General features: G+C 45.5%; 1 protein-coding gene across 1 annotated transcript; it reads left to right on the top strand.

The window, feature by feature from the left end:
• Positions 1 to 1242: 1242 nt before the first annotated feature.
• Positions 1243 to 18231, top strand: LOC121458949 (transmembrane protein 237-like). The gene is made up of 13 exons (XM_041668385.1): positions 1243 to 1339; positions 2524 to 2555; positions 3138 to 3148; positions 4554 to 4610; positions 6455 to 6592; positions 9154 to 9271; positions 9933 to 10090; positions 12825 to 12948; positions 13217 to 13408; positions 14179 to 14252; positions 15040 to 15130; positions 16002 to 16123; positions 17611 to 18231. The coding sequence occupies exons 1-13, from the start codon at positions 1307 to 1309 to the stop codon at positions 17670 to 17672; spliced, it is 1212 nt and encodes a 403-aa protein (XP_041524319.1). The 5' UTR covers positions 1243 to 1306; the 3' UTR covers positions 17673 to 18231.
• The last annotated feature ends 2301 nt before the right edge of the window (positions 18232 to 20532 follow it).

Raw genomic sequence — 20532 nt, 5'->3', positions numbered from 1 at the left:
AACTAACTGAATCCTGGGAGAAAGAAGGGCAGAGTCAGAGAGAAGCCATGGAGCCGCCAGCAGAGACAGACCTGCTGAAACTTTGTTTGTAGGTCACGACCTCGTGGTGATGCACAGATTAATGGAGATGGGTTAAACTAAGATGTAAGAGTTAGCAAATAAGAAGCCAGAGCTAATGGACCAAGCAGTGATTTAATTAATACAGTTTATGTGTGATTATTTCAGTTCTGGGAGGCTGGGGACGAACAAACAGCCTCTTCACATCAGTGCCCAATTTAGTAAGGGGCAATGGACTAGTTCTGGAGGCCTGTATATGAGCAAACTCCAAAATGAGGACTCTTGGTCTCCCTAGATCTGTCACTTCCAGCGGCATTCCCTGCACCCCCGTCTGTTCGTCTTCTTCATAGCCACACTTCCCTCCATGCTACCAGTTTTTTTTTTTAAAAAAACTTCTCTCTCTCTCTCTCCCCCCCCTCCTTTCCCCTCTCTTCCTCCCCTCCGTCCTCCTCTGCCCGCCTGTCTCTCTGTCTCCCCGCTCCCCTCTTCTGTTGCTCCTGTCCCGGGCAGGTCTCCCCTTCCCCCTTTTTACATTCCCTTTCCCTTAATAAAAACCCCTCCAAGTGAACTCTGTCGCCTGGCGTCTTCCTCTTGCACGCCACTTTATAAAATGACAATCAAAGGATTAAAAAAGCTCGTCCTTTTCTTAACGTGAACACCGTGTCTAAAGCAAATGCGGGGAAAATTAAGTCGTTTTTGCATGACAGTAAGGTAGGACGGGATTTGGCTACAGGTTGTGGTTGCTAAGAACCCGTTTTTACGGCTGTTCCCATGGAAGAAACGGTCAGAACTGCATCTATGAATTACACTCTAGGTTGGCAGGGAATCTGGGCTTGGCCAGTCCACGTCTGCCCGGTACGGTACCCCAGCTTTAGCGATCTCCCCTCTGACAGCTCCCCGGCAGGGTGGCAACCGGGCCCGGCGTCTCCGCGTTGCCATGACGACGCCGGCGGGGCGTCTGAATCCGGGTCTGGTCCCGCCGGACAAACCATGCCGACCTCCGCTCCGGGGAACGTGGGCCCAATGCCGATGCTTCCCCTTCCAGCTTAGTTTAAAAGGGACAGTGCGGGTGCGGACCCGGCAGCGCCAAAAACCGTCCGCTGGAGGCGCAGCCTGATGACGCGTAGGGACTGGGACGCTCCGGCGGGAGGCGCAGCTCGATGGCGCTCGGCGCCTGCGCCTGGGTGGGCGGGGCGGGCGCGCGGGCGGGTGCTGCTCCCGCTGCTCCGCCGCGGGCCCTGGAGACGCGATGGGGAAGAAGCAGGTGGTTAGCGAGGCTCAGGTACTGCTGAGCGGCCGGACTGCCGTCGTCTGTGGAGCCATCCTGGTTGTGAGGGCCGTCGGGTTGCGGTTTCGGGATGGGCGAGATGGGTCGTTTCTGCGGGACTTGTGAGACGTGGACCACTAGGTGGGCTGGGTCCCGCTCGGTGGCATTAGGGCCTCCTTCAGTGTCCTGGTCTTGTATCATTTTCATGAATCTGTTTGGATGACGACCACAATGGATTGCTAAGTTGGATAAAAACAAGTGCATCCAACATTTAAGCCTTGGGAATCCGTGCCCTCTGTAAGCAGCATGAGATACTTGCGATATTAAATTGACTGCTAGGCACCTGTTAGTTTTCAGTTCTGTTAAAGATGTATTTATTTATTATTTATTTATTAAAGATGTTTTGCCCACATCTGTCTGTGTGCACCACTGGTGTGCCTGGTTGTCAAAGAAGCCAGATGGAGGCTGTCCGTTTTCCTGGGATTACTGATGGCTGCGAGCTGCTCCGTGGGTGCTGGGAACCGAACTGAACTTCTGCAAGGGCAACAGGTGCTCTTAATGGCCGAGGTGTCTCTCCGGTGCTTGGTATTCTATTTTGAAAGGCTTCAGAAGGCTCTTAACTAATGCTCCCTGAACTTGCAAACATGATTTTTTTTCTTACTCAGAGCAGCGTAAATTATACCCGAACCTCAGTCTTCTCTGTTCTAAAATATGTTTTCTATTTCTCTTTAAGATAACTCTTTAAAAAGCACTAGACCTCAGTTGGCTTCCTACTTAATAAAAGCAAACCCATATTCCTTCCCTTGGTTTGCAAAGCCCTAATTAATCCAGCGTCTGCGTTGCATTGCCATCCTTGGTTACTATGCTTCAGCCTTGATGATCTTTACCTGGAGCCTTCTGAGCCCAGGATTGCTTGAAAGCCTTAACTTTCCATCCCTGTTGCCCATCATGTTGGCTCCTTTATTATGCAGGTCTCAGCTCAAATAACCTCAGAGAGACTTTCCCTAAGTAAAGTAGCACTTTTTATTCCATATAGATAGTTATTCATCATATCTAAATGCACACACACATCACCTCCTAAGTTTCACTGATAAACAGTTTCAAAAGATTTGAAGAGAATTACTGATTCATTTATGAGGTTTTTTTTTTTTTTTTTTTTTTTTTTTTTTTTTTTTTTTGTCTTTCCCTTACTCCTATAGCATCCTCCACGAGCCCTGCCACCTGTGCCGAGGTAAAAATAATTTACAGTCGTTTCATTATTGAACTTTAAAGATGTAAAAATAAGTAGCAAAATTAATTTGAAAAACTACAGTGCTTCAGGGGAAAAGAACCTTCCTGGAATTTTTAGGAAAATTCTCCCTAAAAGTTTGGAGGCAAACATTAAATTTGAATCTTGAGAAATAATTGATATAAGTAGTAGAAATCCTTAATCGAGCATGATAGAATAATGGGTCTGTTTCGAGTGTTCTCGTGCCCTCTTTACGAGAATTCTCCTGATGCCCTTGTGTTTTCGGGAACAGTTCCATCAGGGCTGAAGCCGATTATAACCAGCAGTGTCCTTAATCTGCTTAGTCCCTTTAATTAGTGGATAGCAGGGAATATGTATTTGTGTTTTCAAAAGGTTTTTTTTTTAGCAGTTCTGTTAAACAGAATGCGTCTTACAGATAATAAACTAGTTTATAAACTGACAGTATATGAAAGCTAGTCATATTTTTAAGGTTGTGATGACGTAAGTCAGTTTTCAGTCCAATAATAATTAAGTTTATTTCTTTCTTTTGTCCTGCTGATTCCGTTTGGCTGGGGCCACATGAAGTGTGATTCAAGGTGAGTTCGTTTACTATTGATGTGACAACTCCTAAGCCTTGGTGTTCTAAGACAAGCGTGGAGATGGGTGTGGTGGCCCATGCCAGTCCTAGTTCTGGGAAGGCCAAGGCAGGGAGACTCTGAATTGGAGGCCTGTGTGAGCTGCAGAGTGAGATCCTGTCTCAGTGGGGTTGAATCTGGGGATGGTGGGCATACACAGATAGGCCAGCCACTTACAGGCTGAGCGAGGAGAGCTGCTTGAGCTTAGGCGTTGAAGGCCAGTTTGGGTAACAGCAAAACCGTGCCTGATAATAATAATAATAATAACAATAATATAATATTTGACTCCTTGGTTTGCTCTATTTAGAATTGAATCGGAATCTGTAGTTTATAAAACAACAGTAACCATTTGTTGTTACAAACTTCCGTGACTGCTGTTTTAAAATTATGTAAGACATATAGTTTAGATTGTTCTCTGCAGCCCCCAGAGTGTACCCCTTCACTTGCTGAGAGCTATATCAGACTGTACTTTTCCTTTTTCCTTTAGTCAGGGTAGGCAAGTTTATGCTACACTGATAACTCCAAGATTTTTATTCTCCTAGTATCTTCTCAAGGTTGTTAGAAATAATACAAAGTGGTACCAGCAGCATGGCTTAGTGGGGCCTGCCCAGCCCGAGAACCTGTGTTGGGTGGCCAGAACCCACATGGCGGAAGGAAAGAAGTGACTTCTGCAGATTGTCCTCTGACCGCTACATATAAGCTGTGGTGTGCGTGTCTACACACACACACACACGCATGCACATGTGTATACATAGAATAAACGTTCTTTTTTAAAAATAAAAAGCCCTACTAGGTTAATTGCAAAGCTATCATGCAAAGTTCAGAGCAGTTGTCTTGGTAACGATGTGCTGAGATCTAGGCTGCTTTTGTCACGTGGTCCTGTGGTCCTACTGTGAAGCTCTCTTCCCTGACGGGGAGCCGCCTTTTCGGTGTTTGGGCTTCCAGGTGACACACGTCACTCCCGTCCTAGTACTGAACAGGTGTCACCCTGCTAACCCTCTGAGGTCAACAAGGTCAGGCCCCTCAGTGCTGCAGACAGACACAAATCACTTCTGTTCAGCCTCCTGGCCAGAACCAGTCTCGTCTGTACCTCAGCACAAGGGGCTGGACAGTGTATGGGACCAGGTGGACGTCTCTTGCGCCCACTTTCTAATTCAGAGTTATAGACAGCACTGGGGGACAGTGTACTACTGGCCCCATGCTGTGCGTGGTGGCAAGTGGCCCTGTCAATTTCTTAACTCCCCCCCCTCCCCCTTGTGTAAATGCTGGCTGGTCCCAGAGAAGCGAGGGGAACGTCTTCCTTATCAGAAGTTCCGTTCCAGCTGATGTTCTGCCATTCTCGCTGCTGTTCTTTCTGTCTCCATAGAAGATGTACCGCCTAGCCATCCTAAGAAGAAGAAACCCAGAGCGAAAAGCACGTTAGGTAAGATGTCCTGTGTTGTGGGAGATCGCACGTTTTCCCAGGAACTGAGCACGATCAACATCACCGATTACAGAGCCCAGGTTCTCGGGTACCAGACTGATGTGTTGAGGACAGGCAGGCAAGCATGGGCAGCCTGGAGAGTGAGTAGGCGTCTTCATAGGATAAACTATTGTGCCGCCCCTGTCTGATGTTTACAGTATTGCTGTGCCCGTCAGGTCTTTTGTCCCTAGGTAACATAAGTATGTTTAAGCTCTGTTTGGTTCCAGACCTTTGAACACAACAATGGGTTTGGAGACCTGGGATTCTTAACTTTCCTATTCTGTGTTAGAGCAAGACCCTGAAGGCAGGTCAAATCATCTGTGTTTTCAGGCTTTAGTAACAGCAGGGTCATGACCCCTTCCTCCTCAGTCACTTAACTGGTGACCCTGGATGGTCTATGAGTAACCAGGACTCGACACAGTTAGAATCCATTACCTTCGGTTGTCAGTTCTCACTACTCAGTATTTTCCCAGTGGGCTTAGAACCTCAATGTCATCGTTAGTTGACCCCCTAAACTTCACCCTTTTCTTAACCCCTCTCAGAAGTCAAAAAACCTGTGTGTGTGTGTGTGTATGTGTTTGTATGTGTGTGTGTGTATGTGTGTGTGAGTGTGTGTGTATGTGTTTGTATGTGTGTGTGTGTATGTGTGTGTGAGTGTGTGTGTATGTGTGTGTGTGAGTATGTGTATTTGTATGTGTGTGTGTGTATGTGTGTGTGTATGTGTATGTGTGTGTGTGAGTGTGTGTATGTGTGTGTGTGTGTTTGTATGTGTGTGTATGTGTGTGTGAGTGTGTGTGTGTCTATGTGTGTGTGAGTGTGTGAGTATGTGTATTTGTATGTGTGTGTGTGTATGTGTGTGTGTGTGAGTGTGTGTGTGTGTGTGTATGTGTATGTGTGTGTGAGTGTGTGTAGTCTATTTCTAAAGCCAGCAGTGGAAGGGTGTGTACTGTTGATGCTTGGGTTCTGCTAGCGTGTCTTCAGGGAAGCTTCTCTTACTGCTGCCATCATAAATCAGGGGCGTGCCACCGTCTCTAAATCCCTAGCAGAAAGGGGCAATGCCAGTCTTTAATATTCATGACTCCAGGAGTGGAAAAGTGGCTCATCTTCCACTCGTGTTCCTCAGCCACTTTCTCCCAGTTCTAGGAGAGCCCAGGCCCCCACGTGCTGTGCAAATGATCTCCCACCCCCCTGCATCTCGGGCCACACCTGGCCTTCCTCTAAAGGCCAGCGAGGCTAAGAGCTCTCGCCCTGTTCTCGGTATATTTTTATTTTTATTTTCTAGGGAATGGCAGTAGGCGAGAGAAGGTGGTTAAGGGTGATTCAAATTTCCCAAATTATATTGAAATTCTGCTAAAAGGTTTCATTAGGGGAAAAGTTGCAACTGCTAATTGACCTGCTACCTCCAGTTAACAATTCCCGATGACTTCACCACGCGCTGACGTTCTAGTGAAGGCAGGAGCGGTAGAGGTGGTAGAGTTCTTAGGGTGGGGGTCAGGAGCATTGTCTGTTCTGTTAGTTTTCAATTGTTTGCATTTTTTAACAGTTTTGAGTGTTGTGAGGCAGTTCCTCCTCCTCCTCTTCATTCTGCGGGGCTTCCTTTTGGCCCTCTCGTCCCCAGTTTTCCTAATCTCACATTTATTTCTTTCCCATCACAAAGCCCAAAGTTAGAGAGGGGGTCATGAAGTCATCAGGGCACAGGTCAGAAAAGAGAGGGTGCTGATACACAGAAAACACTGCAGGTGTCCTTGCCCATCTTCTTTCTAACTCAGTGGTCTCTGCTCAAGATGACCGGTTTTCTCCTGTAGGTCCTGCTTCTTCGGAAGGCCTTGCTGAGCCCGTTGCCCATAGGCGATCTGAGAGCAGTGAACCACCAGCTGCGGAGCTCAAGGGACACCCAGAGGCTCCTGTTCCGAGGAGACAGAAGAAGATCAGGCCGCCTCCTGGTACGTGAGGAAACCCTGGTTAGACTGTGGCAGAGTTGTGATTTAGAGCTTTGTTCCCGTATTCGGGTTCCCGTAGGTGGGTTCTCGCTCCCTTAGTTAAAATAACCGCCACTTCAGCTCCGGTGACTTCAGGATTCTTTTCAGGCCTCTTTGGTCATGGAGTATATGAGAGAAGAAGTAAAAAATTCAGACATAAAAGAGAAAGCTCAGATCTCAGTGCATGCAAGAACTTAGTAAGTGAAGTGGACATTTCAGATTAGTAGGACAAATTCTGTATTAACAGTAATCTAAGTAAGAAACAGCATAGGGCTGTTGGGATCGCCATCTGCAGATCATTACATGTAGTCTTGTTAATTATGAAAGCTTGGCCTTAGCTTAGGCTTGTCCCCTAGCTCTTGTAACTTAAATTAACCATAATTTTATTGATCTACACCCTACCACGTGATGTGTGTCCAACTCATTCTACCTCCCGATGGCATCTCCCCTTCCGCTCTTCTGCCAGGAGTCCCACCTATCTCTCCTGCCTAGCTGTTGGCCAGTCAGCCTTTTATGACACCAATCACAGCAGCACATCTTCACACAGTGCACAGGTATTCCGTAGCACAACAGCTACCATTTATGGAGTATCTGTAACTCAGGCAGTGCTCTCTGTGTAAACAAAAATACGCTGAGTGCGCGCGCGCACACACACGTGTGCATGTGTGTATGCATGCACATCAAGACGGCAATGCTATTTGCTTTTTAAATTAGAAAATCTAGTGTTGAGCTGAGCATCATACATACCTGTAATCCCAGCACTCACAAGGCTGAGTGAGGCAGGAGGATTTCAAGGAATAGGCCAGCTACATAATGAGCTCCAGGCTAACCTAAGCTACAAAGCAAGATCTTGTCTCAAAAAAAAAGACCACAATATGAAAATAAAATAAATCTAGTGTTAATGGGACAGGTATAGTAGTAGAAGCATAAATTGCCTCAGTCAGTTTAGATGTCTAAGTAGAATCAGCTGTAATAATTGATATAATGAAAGGATATTAGCTTTACATTTCTCCAAATTGTGACAAAAAATGGTTTAGGTATAAAACTTGGATTCATCAAGATAGGATAGATAAGAGAATGTTTTCTCTGAATATGCCAAGTACAGATGGACTGGACAGTGTGAACGTAATTCTTACCTGGTAGCTGTTCTTATTGTGCATACTTTTACAGTGTTAGAGTTAAACCCTTTCCATTTTGTTTAGACAAAAGGGGGAAAAGCTGTGGGGTAATCTTTTGTACACGGTGAAGATGTGTCTTTGTCAAAGTGCCTTCTGATTGGTTTAATAAAGAGCCGAATGGCCAATAGGTAGGAGGAGAGGTTAGGAGGGACTTGTGGGGAGAGTGAGGAAGAAGAGAGGCCTCTGATGAAGAAAGCATTTAGTACCAAGGCAGTAACCACATGGCAGAACGTAGATTAACACAAACAGATTAATTTAAGCTATAAGAACCAGTTGGGAACAAGTCTAAGCTGAAGGCCAAGCTTTCATAATTAATAATCAGTCTCCACGTCGTTATTTGTGTGCTGGTGGCCCAGAGGAAGCTCCGACTCCTTCCCTAGGATTGTTGATGCTCTTCAGCATCTGTTGACGGTGGGAGCATCATGCCAGTCCCTGTCCTGTCTCACGTTATTTCATTACACTGTTTCCATGACTCTCTTCATGCAAGACACTAGTCATCGGATTTAGGGTTCATCCTCACCCAGCATGACCTCGACTTAACTTGTCTAAATATGCAAATACTCTATTTACAAAAGTTACATGTGTGTTTCTGGAGCATAATTCAACCCAGAACATAGGTCTAAGCACACACATGCACAGTGAAAATGGGGAAAGTTGCCAGTGCTATCAGTGATTAGATTAAAAAAAAAAAGAATGAAACATGATTTTCCCGTTTCTCATCTAAGAATGCGTATTCCTTTATTAGAAGAGGCAGTGGACCGACTTAACGAAGTGGAGTAAATCCGAGGCTAGCCCTGCAGACACAGGTTAGCCCCTGGGGAGAACTTAATAGGAGTGCCTTCCCTGGCTAGTTCATTGCTGTGCTCCTGGAGGACCGCAGGCGCTGATTGCATAGAGAGAGTCTGGAGCAGAGAGACATGGGATTAGTTGTTTGAGACAGGGTCTTACTTTGTAACCCTGGCCAGCCTGGGGTTTACATGTTGTCCAAGCTGGTCTCAGATTCACAGAGACTGGCCTGTGTGTGCCCTCTGAGTGCTGAAATTAAAAGCATGACCACCACACCTGGCTAAGTTTTTCATTCAAAACATTTTACACCTCTATACTCTAATTTCAAGATTTAATATCCACAAATATGGGAGAAACATTGAGAAATCTAATCCTAGCTGCATATGTTGGCCGTGCAGACAGTTGAAGATGAATCTGGCCTACGTAATGAGACTCCGTCTCAAACACTAGCACTGGCTTTAGTAGAAAAGAATTGGTGCCACTGACAGTCTTACGAGGGTCAGGAGGCCGTGTGTTGTTTCTGTCTTTACGTTGTGGTCATGTGACGCATCCCATTTTCAGAGTTGGAGACGTCCTTCAGTGAGAAGCCATCCAGTCCATCTTTACTGCGGAATGAAAATGGCATCGAGATGGAGCCGCCTGCGGAGGCCGTTCTTCCCAAACCGCGGAGGAAGGCAAAGTAATAGTTTACTCGTCCTTGTGGCTCTCTCGAGGAGGTGGTGCTGGAGAACACCGTATTTGTGTGTGTCCGGATAAGTCGTGTTACAGAGATACGAGTTAGGAATAGAACACTAGCCAGAGAGCAGTGTATGGGCATAGCCTAAGGAGTCGTCTCTTAAAAAAAGCTTAAAAACAAAGAAAGTATTTCCATGTATGTTGCAAAAAGCGAGATAAAGATTAGTCATTGAAGATGAGCTGCTGTGATTTGTTCTTCATGTTAATAGAGTTTGAACTATTTGCAATAAGCGTAACTATTGTGTTTTAATAAAGGAAGTTAAGTCTCATATAGAATATAAGAGTATACTTTATAATAATACCTAGAAGTTATAAAACATTGATGCTTGTACTTAAAAACGACTCTGCGAACAATTTTCGGTTACATTAAGAATTTTATAACTTTAGGCCAGGAGAAGTGGAGTCCAGCCAGTGACCATTTTCTCAGTGAGAAAATCGAGGTCTGCAGAAATACGGGCAGTTTGCGTCCATACAGATGTGTTTGGGTTAACAGCATATTTTCATGCTCATGAGTTAGGACTCTTTTCATTATTTCCATGGTAATTTTTAATGTGGGTCTTTCTTTAGGGATGATCTATTTTTTCAAAGACTTCCCCTGATTTCAGGAAAACCCAGCCAGCAGAACTACAGTATGCTAATGAGCTAGGCGTGGAAGAGGAAGACATAATTACGGATGAGCAACGTACGCTAGAACAGCATTCTCGGTTCACGGCACCCACTGGCGTCAGCCAGCCTGTCGGCAAAGTATTTGTGGAAAAAAGCCGTAAGTAATTTCTCATTTTAGAATACAGTTGCTCTAAATATCGTAGAAGGATATCTTTAACCTGGTAAGTAAGTATAGTTCCGATGACCTGAATGAAGGAAATATTTAAAAATATGAACAAAAATTGACACACAAAACTGTTATTAAACTGTTTTCCCAGGCTGGAGAGATGGCTCAGAGGTTAAGAGTACTGCCTCCTCTTCCAAAGGTCCTGAGTTCAATTCCCAGCAACGACACGGTGGCTCACAACCATCTATAATGAGATCTGGTGCCCTCTTCTGGCCTGCAGGCATGTATGTGGGCAGAACACAGTATCCATAATAAATAAATAAATAAATAAATAAATATTTTAAATAAATAAATAAATAAACAAGCAGGATCTCTCTTTGGGCTGGTGCTCACCAGACTAGACTAGTTGGCCCTCAGGCCCTAGAGATTGTCTTGTCTCTGCTTCTGGATGTTGGGGTTCCAAGCATGGCCAACATGTCTTGCAATTTTAGGTAGGCTCTCGGGGTCAAAGGCAGATCCTTGTCTTTGCAAGGCAAGAATTTTACCAACTGGGCCATTCCCTCCCCTCTTTTTTCTAGCAGTATTACCCAGAAATTTTATTCTTATTTCGTTTAGTCTAAAAACTTCCCTATTTGAGTAACTGATCAAAAGGCACGAGGGGTTCTGTTGGCTATTCAGTATTTTTTTTTTTGAGAAAATGAATTATTCTTTCATTCTTCAAAACATCTGAGCAATGGGTTTTGTGAGGATAATTGAGGTGGAATATTGCCTGCTTCCTGAGATCAGTTCTGGATTGTTGCATCTAGAAGAACCCTCCCAAGCAGTGCAAGTGTGAAGTCCCACTCCTGAGTCTCAGGAGAACCTTATGGAATATCCCACATCTTTCCTGTGGATACAGAAGACTGTGCACACTCTCCAGCATCTTTCCTGTGGATACAGAAGACTGTGCACACTCTCCAGCATCTTTCCTGTGGATACAGAAGACTGTGCACACTCTCCAGCATCTTTCCTGTGGATACAGAAGACTGTGCACACTCTCCAGCATCTTTCCTGTGGATACAGAAGACTGTGCACACTCTCCATCATCTTTCCTGTGGATACAGAAGACTGTGCACACTCTCCAGCATCTTTCCTGTGGATACAGAAGACTGTGCACACTCTCCATCATCTTTCCTGTGGATACAGAAGCTGTGCACACCCCAGCATCTTTCCTGTGGATACAGAAGCTGTGCACACTCTCCGACATCTTTCTTGTGGATACAGAAGACTGTGCACACTCTCCGACATCTTTCCTGTGGATACAGAAGACTGTGCACACTCTCCATCATCTTTCCTGTGGATACAGAAGACTGTGCACACTCTCTGACATCTTTCCTGTGGATACAGAAGACTGTGCACACTCTCCACCATCTTTCCTGTGGATACAGAAGACTGTGCACACTCTCCACCATCTTTCCTGTGGATACAGAAGACTGTGCACACTCTCCAGCATCTTTCCTGTGGATACAGAAGCTGTGCACACCCCAGCATCTTTCCTGTGGATACAGAAGACTGTGCACACTCTCCGACATCTTTTCTGTGGATACAGAAGACTGTGCACTCTCCAGCATCTTTTCCCAAGAATTTTAAAGAATTTTTCAAATAACCACTTGCCTTGATAGTGTAAACATTTTAATTTTAAAAAAATTACTTATTTTTGGAAATTTTTTTTTTTTATGTGTGTGAGTGTTTTGCCTGTGTACCACATGTGTGTCTTGTGCCTACAAAGGTCAGAAGAGGACATCTAATCCTTGGAACTGGAGCTGTGGGTGGTTACCAGCCATCATGTGGGTGCTGGGAACTGAACCCAGGTCCTCTGTAAGAGCAGCCAGAACTCTTAACCACTGAGCCATCTCTCTAGTCCCCAACGTTTTAATTTTAATATTCCTAAAGTCTCTAAATTACTTCTATAGACTGTCATGCTAAGGACTTTTAAGTTTAATTCTGAGTTGAAAGTTTATTGATGTATTTCATTAAATACTGTTGATTCCTAAAACTGTTATTTTAACATCAACTTTGGCTTGAGAACAAAACTTTTTGGCATTGCATTATTTATTTTTTTAAAGATGAGGAAATTGCATGTCTAAGCAGCCAAAGGTGAAAGAAAAAAAATTACTTACATCCAAGGCGAACTTTTAGATTTAACAACAACAGTTCAGTCTTAGTTCTACCCTCCTGTTAGTTTTCTTACGCTTGTGTGCTTGTTTGGTACATATGAGTGACATGCGTGTGAGGTCCGAGGACAGCTCTGGGGATTCAATTCTGCCCTCTGTGTTGGTCGAGGGACCAAGCTTAGGACGTCGGGCTGATGCGAGGCAGCACCCTTACCTCAATAGCCGTCTTCCGGGTCCCTTTATTTCCCTCTTATTTTATTTCAATTATTTATATGTGTTTGTGCATGACTCTGTGTGTGGGTGTGTAGATGCGTGTGCAAACCCCTGTGGAGGCCAGAGGTGCCAGCTCCCTCTGGAACTGGAGTTGCAGCTGGGGTCTGAACAGAGGTCCCCAGGAAGAACGTTCGTGACCGTGGAGCCATCTCTGCAGCCCTCGGTGGTTCCTGAGACAGAGGCTCATGCAGCCCCATGACCCGGAACTCGTGAGCCTGCTGCCAGTGCCTCCCCAGTGCCCGGATGGCGGGCACGCCCCGTCACGCTGGCGATCGTGTCTTTTCTGCTCTACCCTCCAGGGAGGTTTCACGCGGCAGACCGTTCGGAGCTGATAAAGACCACAGAAAACATAGACGTGTCGATGGACGTGAAGCCGTCCTGGACCACTCGGGATGTGGCCCTCTCAGTGTACCGAGCTTTCAGGTGACGCTGTTTGTTGACATTCGTTAAGCATATGTGAATTGGATTTCATCATTTAAAACAAAAGAGAAAGGTCTCTGCTGTTCCGTACTTTAAACAAAATTGACAATTTATAATGGTAAATAAATAGATTTATAGGTTTATTTTTATAGACAGTCCACTTGCTCTTTTTCAATGTATGTTGAATCGTATTTTATGTGAAGAGATTTTAAAATATTCTCTACCTTTTTATTTTAGGGATTGGTATATAATTAAACCTTTTCCCGTGCAGGGTGATTGGTCTGTTTTCTCACGGCTTCCTGGCTGGCTGTGCCGTGTGGAACATTGTCGTGATCTATGTTCTGGCGGGAGACGAGCTGTCTGGCCTCTCCAACCTCCTGCAGCAGTACAAGCCCCTGGCGTACCCGTTGCAGAGCCTCCTCTACCTGCTGCTGGCTCTGAGCACTGTGTCAGCCTTTGACAGGTAAGGCCGTGTGATGGTTCCTTCCCGCCTGTCTCCAGGAAGAGATGGTGAGCAGAATGTGTTACCAACTATGTCTGTTTGCAGGTGACGTCAGCTGCACGAGTACCAGGGTTAGACAGTCACCGCTTACTCTGGGGAACACAAGTCGACCCCCCCCCTTTTTTTTTTTTTGTTAGCAATCAGCAGGGCTGGAGAGATGGCTCAGTACCCTCCAGGGGAGCCCACAGCAGGAACTCACAGGGCAGGACATGGAGTCATGAACTGAAGCAGAGGTCATGGAGGAATGTTGCTTACTGGTTTACCCTCCATGGCTTGCTCAGCCTGATTTTTTCTACAACCCAGAACTACCCACCACAGGGATGGCATCGCTCACAGGAAGCTAGGCCCTCCTACATCAATTCTTAATCAAAGACATAGCCCTATCGGCTTGCCTACAGGCCAGTCCTGTGGAGACATCTTCTCAGTAGGTGCCCTCTTCCCAGCTGACTCTAGCTCATGTCGGCAGACAAATCTAACCAGCACTGTAGCTTGATCTACCGAAAGAGGAGGAAGTTCATGATTTTTGAAGATGAGAGTTAGCTTGCTTTTTCATGATGACTTGATACTGAATAGTCTTAGTATTAGACATTTGATGTGGCCTTGTAAGGAAGGTTAGGCAGTCTTTCCACTTGCAGACCGGCAGGTGACCGTGGGCCTGGTGCCAGCCGACTAGAGGAGGGAAAGGAAGGAAGTCACAGCGCACAGTGACAAGCATCCTCATTCCATTCCAGGACCGACTTTGCGAAAACCTCAGTAGCCATCCGGAACTTCTTGGCACTGGAGCCCACAGCTTTAGCTTCTTTCTGTAAGTAATAGTTTGCCTTGATGACTGTCATAACTGAGGATTCTTACTGTCGTTCTGAATCAAGAAAAGTATTTTACAGACGTTTAATATTATTTCTTTGTATGAATCATTACTTATAAGTCAGGGAAATTGTAATTTAAAACATAGGAGTAACTTTGATAGAACTTTTCTTTTTCTTTGAGGCAGGCTCTCTCATGTAGCTCAGGCTGGCCTTGGATTCCCTGTGCGGTTGAGGATTGCCGTGAGCCCCTCGTCCTCTTTGCTCTCCCTGGAGTGCTGGGATTTGCGAGCATGCACCACCATGCCTGGCTTCCAAGTGTTTTTCAGTTATTTTCAGAAGTTGAATTTATGTGTGAGGTCCTGGGGTTCATTCCCTGCACCAAAAATAACAAAGTTCGCTGTGTTGGCCTTCATAGTTATCTGGCTCCTGTTCTTTCCACTTGTCGTTGGGCAGACACAGTTGGCGTGGCCTTTGCGTTTCTGGCAATCTGTGATACATTTGTTCTGGGTTACAAGAATTGTATTAGTTAGTCTGAGTGGCTGGAGCAAGTCATCTAAATTCTTAGATATTCTAGGCTCCTTCTTGCCAGCTGTAGTGATAAAGCAGTGTTCACCTGTTACACTCTGTGCCATGTCCGTGCCCAGTAAGAGAAAGCTTCCTGTTGAAGTGAACTTCTTCTGTGCAGTCTGTCACCCAAGCGTGGGTTACTCTGACCGTAAAGAGCCTGTACACCCGTGTCAACAGGAAGTAAAACTGCTGTGATTTGGCCTTTGTTTTTCTTCCCAGTGTACTTTGCTGCTCTAGTACTGTCTCTGAGTCAGCAGATGACAAGTGACAGGATCCACCTGTACACGCCGCCTGTTAACGGGAGCCTCTGGTAAGAATCACACAGGTGTTACCAGTTGCTATGGTACTTCTCCACATTTTCATACATAGATCACAACCAGGCCATGTTTCTATTTGTAATAAAACCACGAGAAGAAAATGCCCGTTTTGTTGGCCAGTGAATAATGACCTTTTTATAGCCTTACTTTTGTCTCTCTTGATATGTAGTATCAAGTAGCCCAAGTTAGCTTCAAATTCTTTCTTCGGCTGAGGCCAACTGCAAGCTCCTGATCATACTGCCTGTGCCTCCTAAGTGCCGTGATCACAGGCAGAGCCACCACACCCAGCTCACCTGCAGTTTTAAAGGAACTGTGTTCTTTTCAGAAGTATGTTTAACTCTGTGAGCCATCGTGTAGTGGGTTGGAGGTGCCCTGTGCCTTTACCCCTGACGGAGCCCTCAAGACCACAGAGCAGTGGTGGACACTGGGTGGCCAGAATAGAGGCCAAGAACTGAGCAAGTTGCTCTAGGAAGAGAATACGGGGGAGCCAGCATCTTCAGATGAGCAGCCAGCTGCGGGGGTGGCAGGGTGCTGGAATCCCAGTCTATTCTGAGAGCGTGGGTGTGGTGGGCTAAGACAGAAGGAGAGGATGGTCAAGTGGGGGAGATTGCCATGGTGTTGTAGGGGAAATAGTCAGGACTTGAGGGGAATCCAACTTTTCATCTCTGCTAATCTACAGAGAGCTCTTTAGACTCTTCAGACGTGTTCTAAGGTCTTTTTTCTGTCTGTTTTAGGAGACTCAGACTTTATTTCACACTTGGGATCTCTCTATGAGAGGGCACTTTTTAGAAGTTCATAAAATCATTACATTTGGACGTGCGAGCAAAAAGGAAGGCGTTTCTGATGAGCCTCTCTTTTCCCCAGGGCAGCAGAAACCGAGGAGCAGATTCTTGTGCCGTGGATCATCGTGAACCTGGTAGTGGCCCTTCTGGTTGGGTTATCCTGGCTCTTTTTGTCTCACAGACCAGCCATGGATCTTAGTGAAGGTATTAAAATACAAAGATAGAAGTATTCTGAAATTTCTTTCCTCATCTTAGAAGTCTTCCAATAATGCTTTAATAACAAAGACATTTAAAATAAAATGTTTAGAAGGACAATGAAAATGACAAGGACTCAGGATGGTGGAGCAAACAGGGAGGAGGGCCTAGAGGGCTGGAGCCTGGGAACACTTAGTGAGGGGCCTCAGCCTTCTGCGCATGCGGCCCGTGTGCCTTCTCGGAGCGCTCGGGTCCTGCTCAGCCTTCTTCACTTGATGACGTCACGCTCGTTAGTATCGCCTCTGTCACGCACAAGCGAGTCGTTGGCTCAGAGTCTTGTTTCGTTCTTATTTTACCCTCAGTGTGCCCAGTGCCCAGTGAAGTCACCAATCTCTAGACCCGTGACTCTTTTCGGAACACCCACAGGGGAGCTCCCCTTAGCAGACAGCTGATCGTCAGCAAAAGCTCCAGGAACACTTGGCGCTTTGCTGGACACTGTGCTGCTTGACAGGGCCTCCCCATTGCCATCCGTTCGTACGTGAGCACCGTGGTTACCTCATGTCTGCCACCTAACCAAACTGATGAGCTCCAGTGAGGGGAGAGCAGCAGGGGAAGATGCTGACATCCTCTGCCAGCTTCTGCATGTGTGTGCACCTCAACATGCACACACTCGTGAACATGTGTACACTACACACGTGTTGATACACAATGACATTGCACTCAGTGTACTTTGCTGTTTTTTTTTTCTCACGAGGTATGTTTTTTGTTCATTCGAAGAATTTTTGTATCTAATGGTTTATGTCAAAGGAGTTTTATTTTTGTATTTCAAGGTTTAATTTTTCTCTATTTCTTGACATTTTAATAATATGTTTCTGTGTGAAACACTGTTCACTAGTTCAGTCATGAAAATGCGAACTCCCTGCGCTCCGGTGTTGCTGAGACTGATGCCGCATCTGGCCGGCTTGTGCAGGTTCTGTCTCGGTTACAGTGTGCATGGTGCACAGCAAGAATTTTAGAGGCTGCTGTCTTTGAAGGATGGTAAACTTAAAAAGCAAAAACAAAATGAGGGGAATACCCAGCTTATTGAGTCTCTTGGAGATGAAATGGGATCACATATTCGAGGTATTTTAGTAGACACCCAACATTAGCTCTGAATCCTCCTCCCCTGCGTCTTAAATTACCTGATAGACTTAGATCATCTTCAGTGATCCTGGACTGCCTAGGTGACTTAATTTTCTTGGTAAGATGTGTTTCGTTGTCTATATTGTATTATATTTTTAAGATGTTTATAATGAATTTAAAACTTGAACTTCTAAAAATATAAAACGTGTCCACTTGCTGCCAGCTTAGCATTTAGATAAGAGAAGCCTCCCTAAAGAATTCATACATGAGGACTCTGCGTTACCACGCACAAATCAGTATTTATTAAGCCGCAAGACTCTTTTTTGAAGACTGGGAAAGTGTTTAAAGTGTGGTATGTTCATTTTCTTCTCCAGAGCTGATGTTCTTCTCTGACGTGGAAGAGTACCCTGATAGGGGAATCCAGGCGTCTTCATAGTGCCAACACCGTCTCTGCAGCAAAGAACGCACTTCCTCGCTCTTGTTTTTATAAGATGTGTGCGTGCGTGTGTGTGTGTGTGCAATTGAGCTTTTGTTATATGATGCTGAAAGACTTGTGAAGATTATGAAAAACATTTAAATCGTACCTGGTCTTTATACCCAGCATTAATTTCTATAGTATTGTCTGCCACCTTAGCGATACAGGAGATAATGGGCTAAAAAAGCAGGGGGAAGTGTTTGATCCTGTTCTCTCAAATTTGCTATATTAATAATCATAATAAAAAGCACCAATTTAGAAAAGCCATAACTTCAGTGTTACAAAATATACATCACGTTTCAATGTAAATGTAGAGAATAGGGTGGAAGGGGAAACACCTTCATTTTGTATTTTTTAGTCTCCTTATTGAACACACTACAGTATAAAATCTGTGTTTTCTGAATCTGCGTATCATGTAATAATTATAATTTGAATTGAAAGATATTTTTCTTTATGGCTAATAAAACAGATATATTTCTGTTTGAAAAGCTTTTTAAAAGTTTTATTTTTCTCTTTTAAAACCTGTGCCAGGCCGGGCGGTGGTGGCGCACGCCTTTAATCCCAGCACTCGGGAGGCAGAGGCAGGCGGATCTCTGTGAGTTCGAGACCAGCCTGGTCTACAGAGCTAGTTCCAGGATAGGCTCCACAGCCACAGAGAAACCCTGTCTCGAAAAACTAAACTAAACTAAAATAAAATAAAATCTGTGGCAGTTGTTCTCTTGTGCGGCTGCATGTCAGGATCTGTAGGAGCTTTGGAAGAATAGCTATAAGGGCTGGGAGTAGTATTGTGTGGCTGGAAGTGAAGGCAGGAGAATCAGGAGGCCAGGGCCACCGTCCACTGTTAGCAAGTCTGAGTCCAGCCTGGGCTACACTAGAGCCCTTTTCAGAAACCAAAAGCAGCAGCGATAAACTCGAACATAGCAAAAGAGAAGCCGAGCCATGACTCAGCTCAGCCCTGTGATTTTGGGCTAACCCCTGTGGAGTGTCTTCCCCTGCCCCCCCCCCATCCCCCGGTCCTCTCCCCCCCACCCTCTCCCGCCTTTTTACAGTTGGCGGATAGCAAACCCAGAGTCTCATTCTGGTAGGCAGGTGCTCTGCCACTGGTTCGCATCTTTAGCCCCATGGTGTTTCTGTTTGTTTGATGAGAAAGGGTCTCGCTGTGTATCCCGGACTGACCTCAAACTCCTGATCCTGCTTCCCCAACCTCTTGAATGCTGAGGTGGCAGGGTCCTGGTTCTTTTTCTGAGCCACAAGAAACACGGGCGAAAGTTCACCATTCTCATTCTCAAACTCTCTGTCAGATATCTTCAGGTTTTTGGGAAATTCCACATGGAAAAGGCTGTTTTCACACACTTCAAATCTTTCTTCAGCTGTTGCCTGTGAGCCCCTATAACGTACGTCAATGGGGAGACCTTAAGAAGAGAAAGTGGGGGCTGGAGAGATGGCTCCATGGTTAAGAGCACTGGCTGCTCTTCCAGAGGTCCTGAGTTCAATTCCCAGCCACTACATGGTGGCTCTCACCTATCTGTAATGAGATCTGGCGCCCTCTTCTTGTCTGCAGGCGTACATACAGGCAGGTAAACATGATAAATAAATAAAAATTAAAAAAGAGAAAGTGTCTCAAAGGCTTGGACATGTCTCTGGAACTGTCGGACCTCTCTGATTAGCACACGACTGAACGTTGTATAGAAGATGATCAGCAGACTGATAATTGAGGTGTTTGTCCCCGAGGACTGGTCTGTATTTGGTACAAGCACCCCACTAAAAATGTCTCTTCCTGTCTGTAAGGCCAGAGTGGCAGAACAGTGGGACTCTATTGTGACTCTACAGGCAGTGCTGACTGTCCTGTCCGTCTTAGTTGTCCCTGTGATTGGCAGCAGCCAGGAGTGTAGGCCTCTGCTCTGCAGCAGCTGCCGGGAAGTTGAGCTGAGATTCATCACGTCTGAACTGTGATCCCTTGGTTGTCCAGGAACTTGTTCTGTAGACCAGGCCGGTCTTGAACTCAGAGATCCGCCTGCCTGGAATGGAAGGTGTGCCCCCATTGGCCAGCTGGACATTGGCTCCATTTTACAGCCGGCTGCCTCTGTCTCCCGAGTGCTGTTAATGTATTAAAGGTGTGTGTCACCACCACCCAGTAGTAAGAGTACAAATAAAACCATCTCTCATCGAGAAACAAAACAAAAGCCCCAAGATCACATTATCTATGGTGCTAGGTATACTTAGTGCTGCATTACGTGAGCCCTTATGAAGTCAGAATGAGCTGCAAAGACACGTCACGCAGGAGTGGAGATTAAACACTGCAGCAGAGACCCACACGGGCATCACTTAGGAATTAAGGGGCTTGGGGTTTTGTGCCATGCAGCCTGAAAGGGAAAGGCAGGGACCGAGTTCTTGTTCCTAACCAGTTCTGCCTTTGGAGATGGCAGCTGCTGGTGGGAGCCTGCCTTGAGGGCCCTGCCAGGCAGCAGGTGGGAGACAGCAGCTGATTGTCCTTTGGGACGTGTATGAGAGCCCAGGGCAAACATACTGTCTGCTGTCTGGAGGGTCTTCATCTACTTAGAGATAGGAGTGAAGAATCTAGAAAAGGCTCTAGGTGAGACTGGATGCGAGCAGGTGCTGTGCAAAATGGAGTTTTTAGTGGTAGAGATTCCCTAACGGTGACTTTTGAGCTCCCTCTTGCCTAAAAGACTACATTTCCAATATTATAGCAATAAATAATGACTCTGAGATATTTAAACATTTAACATGTTTTATTTAAAATTTTTATTATTTAAAATTTAATATTTAAAATGCTTTATATTTTTAAAAGCCCAATGTGCAG

This window comes from Microtus oregoni, unplaced genomic scaffold (genome assembly GCF_018167655.1).
Source record: "Microtus oregoni isolate MIOR12 unplaced genomic scaffold, Mior012 000018F_ref0000195, whole genome shotgun sequence".
Lineage (NCBI taxonomy): Eukaryota > Metazoa > Chordata > Mammalia > Rodentia > Cricetidae > Microtus > Microtus oregoni.
The sequence above is the reverse complement of the archived record's forward strand: the minus strand, read 5'-3'. Positions and strand labels throughout refer to the sequence as shown.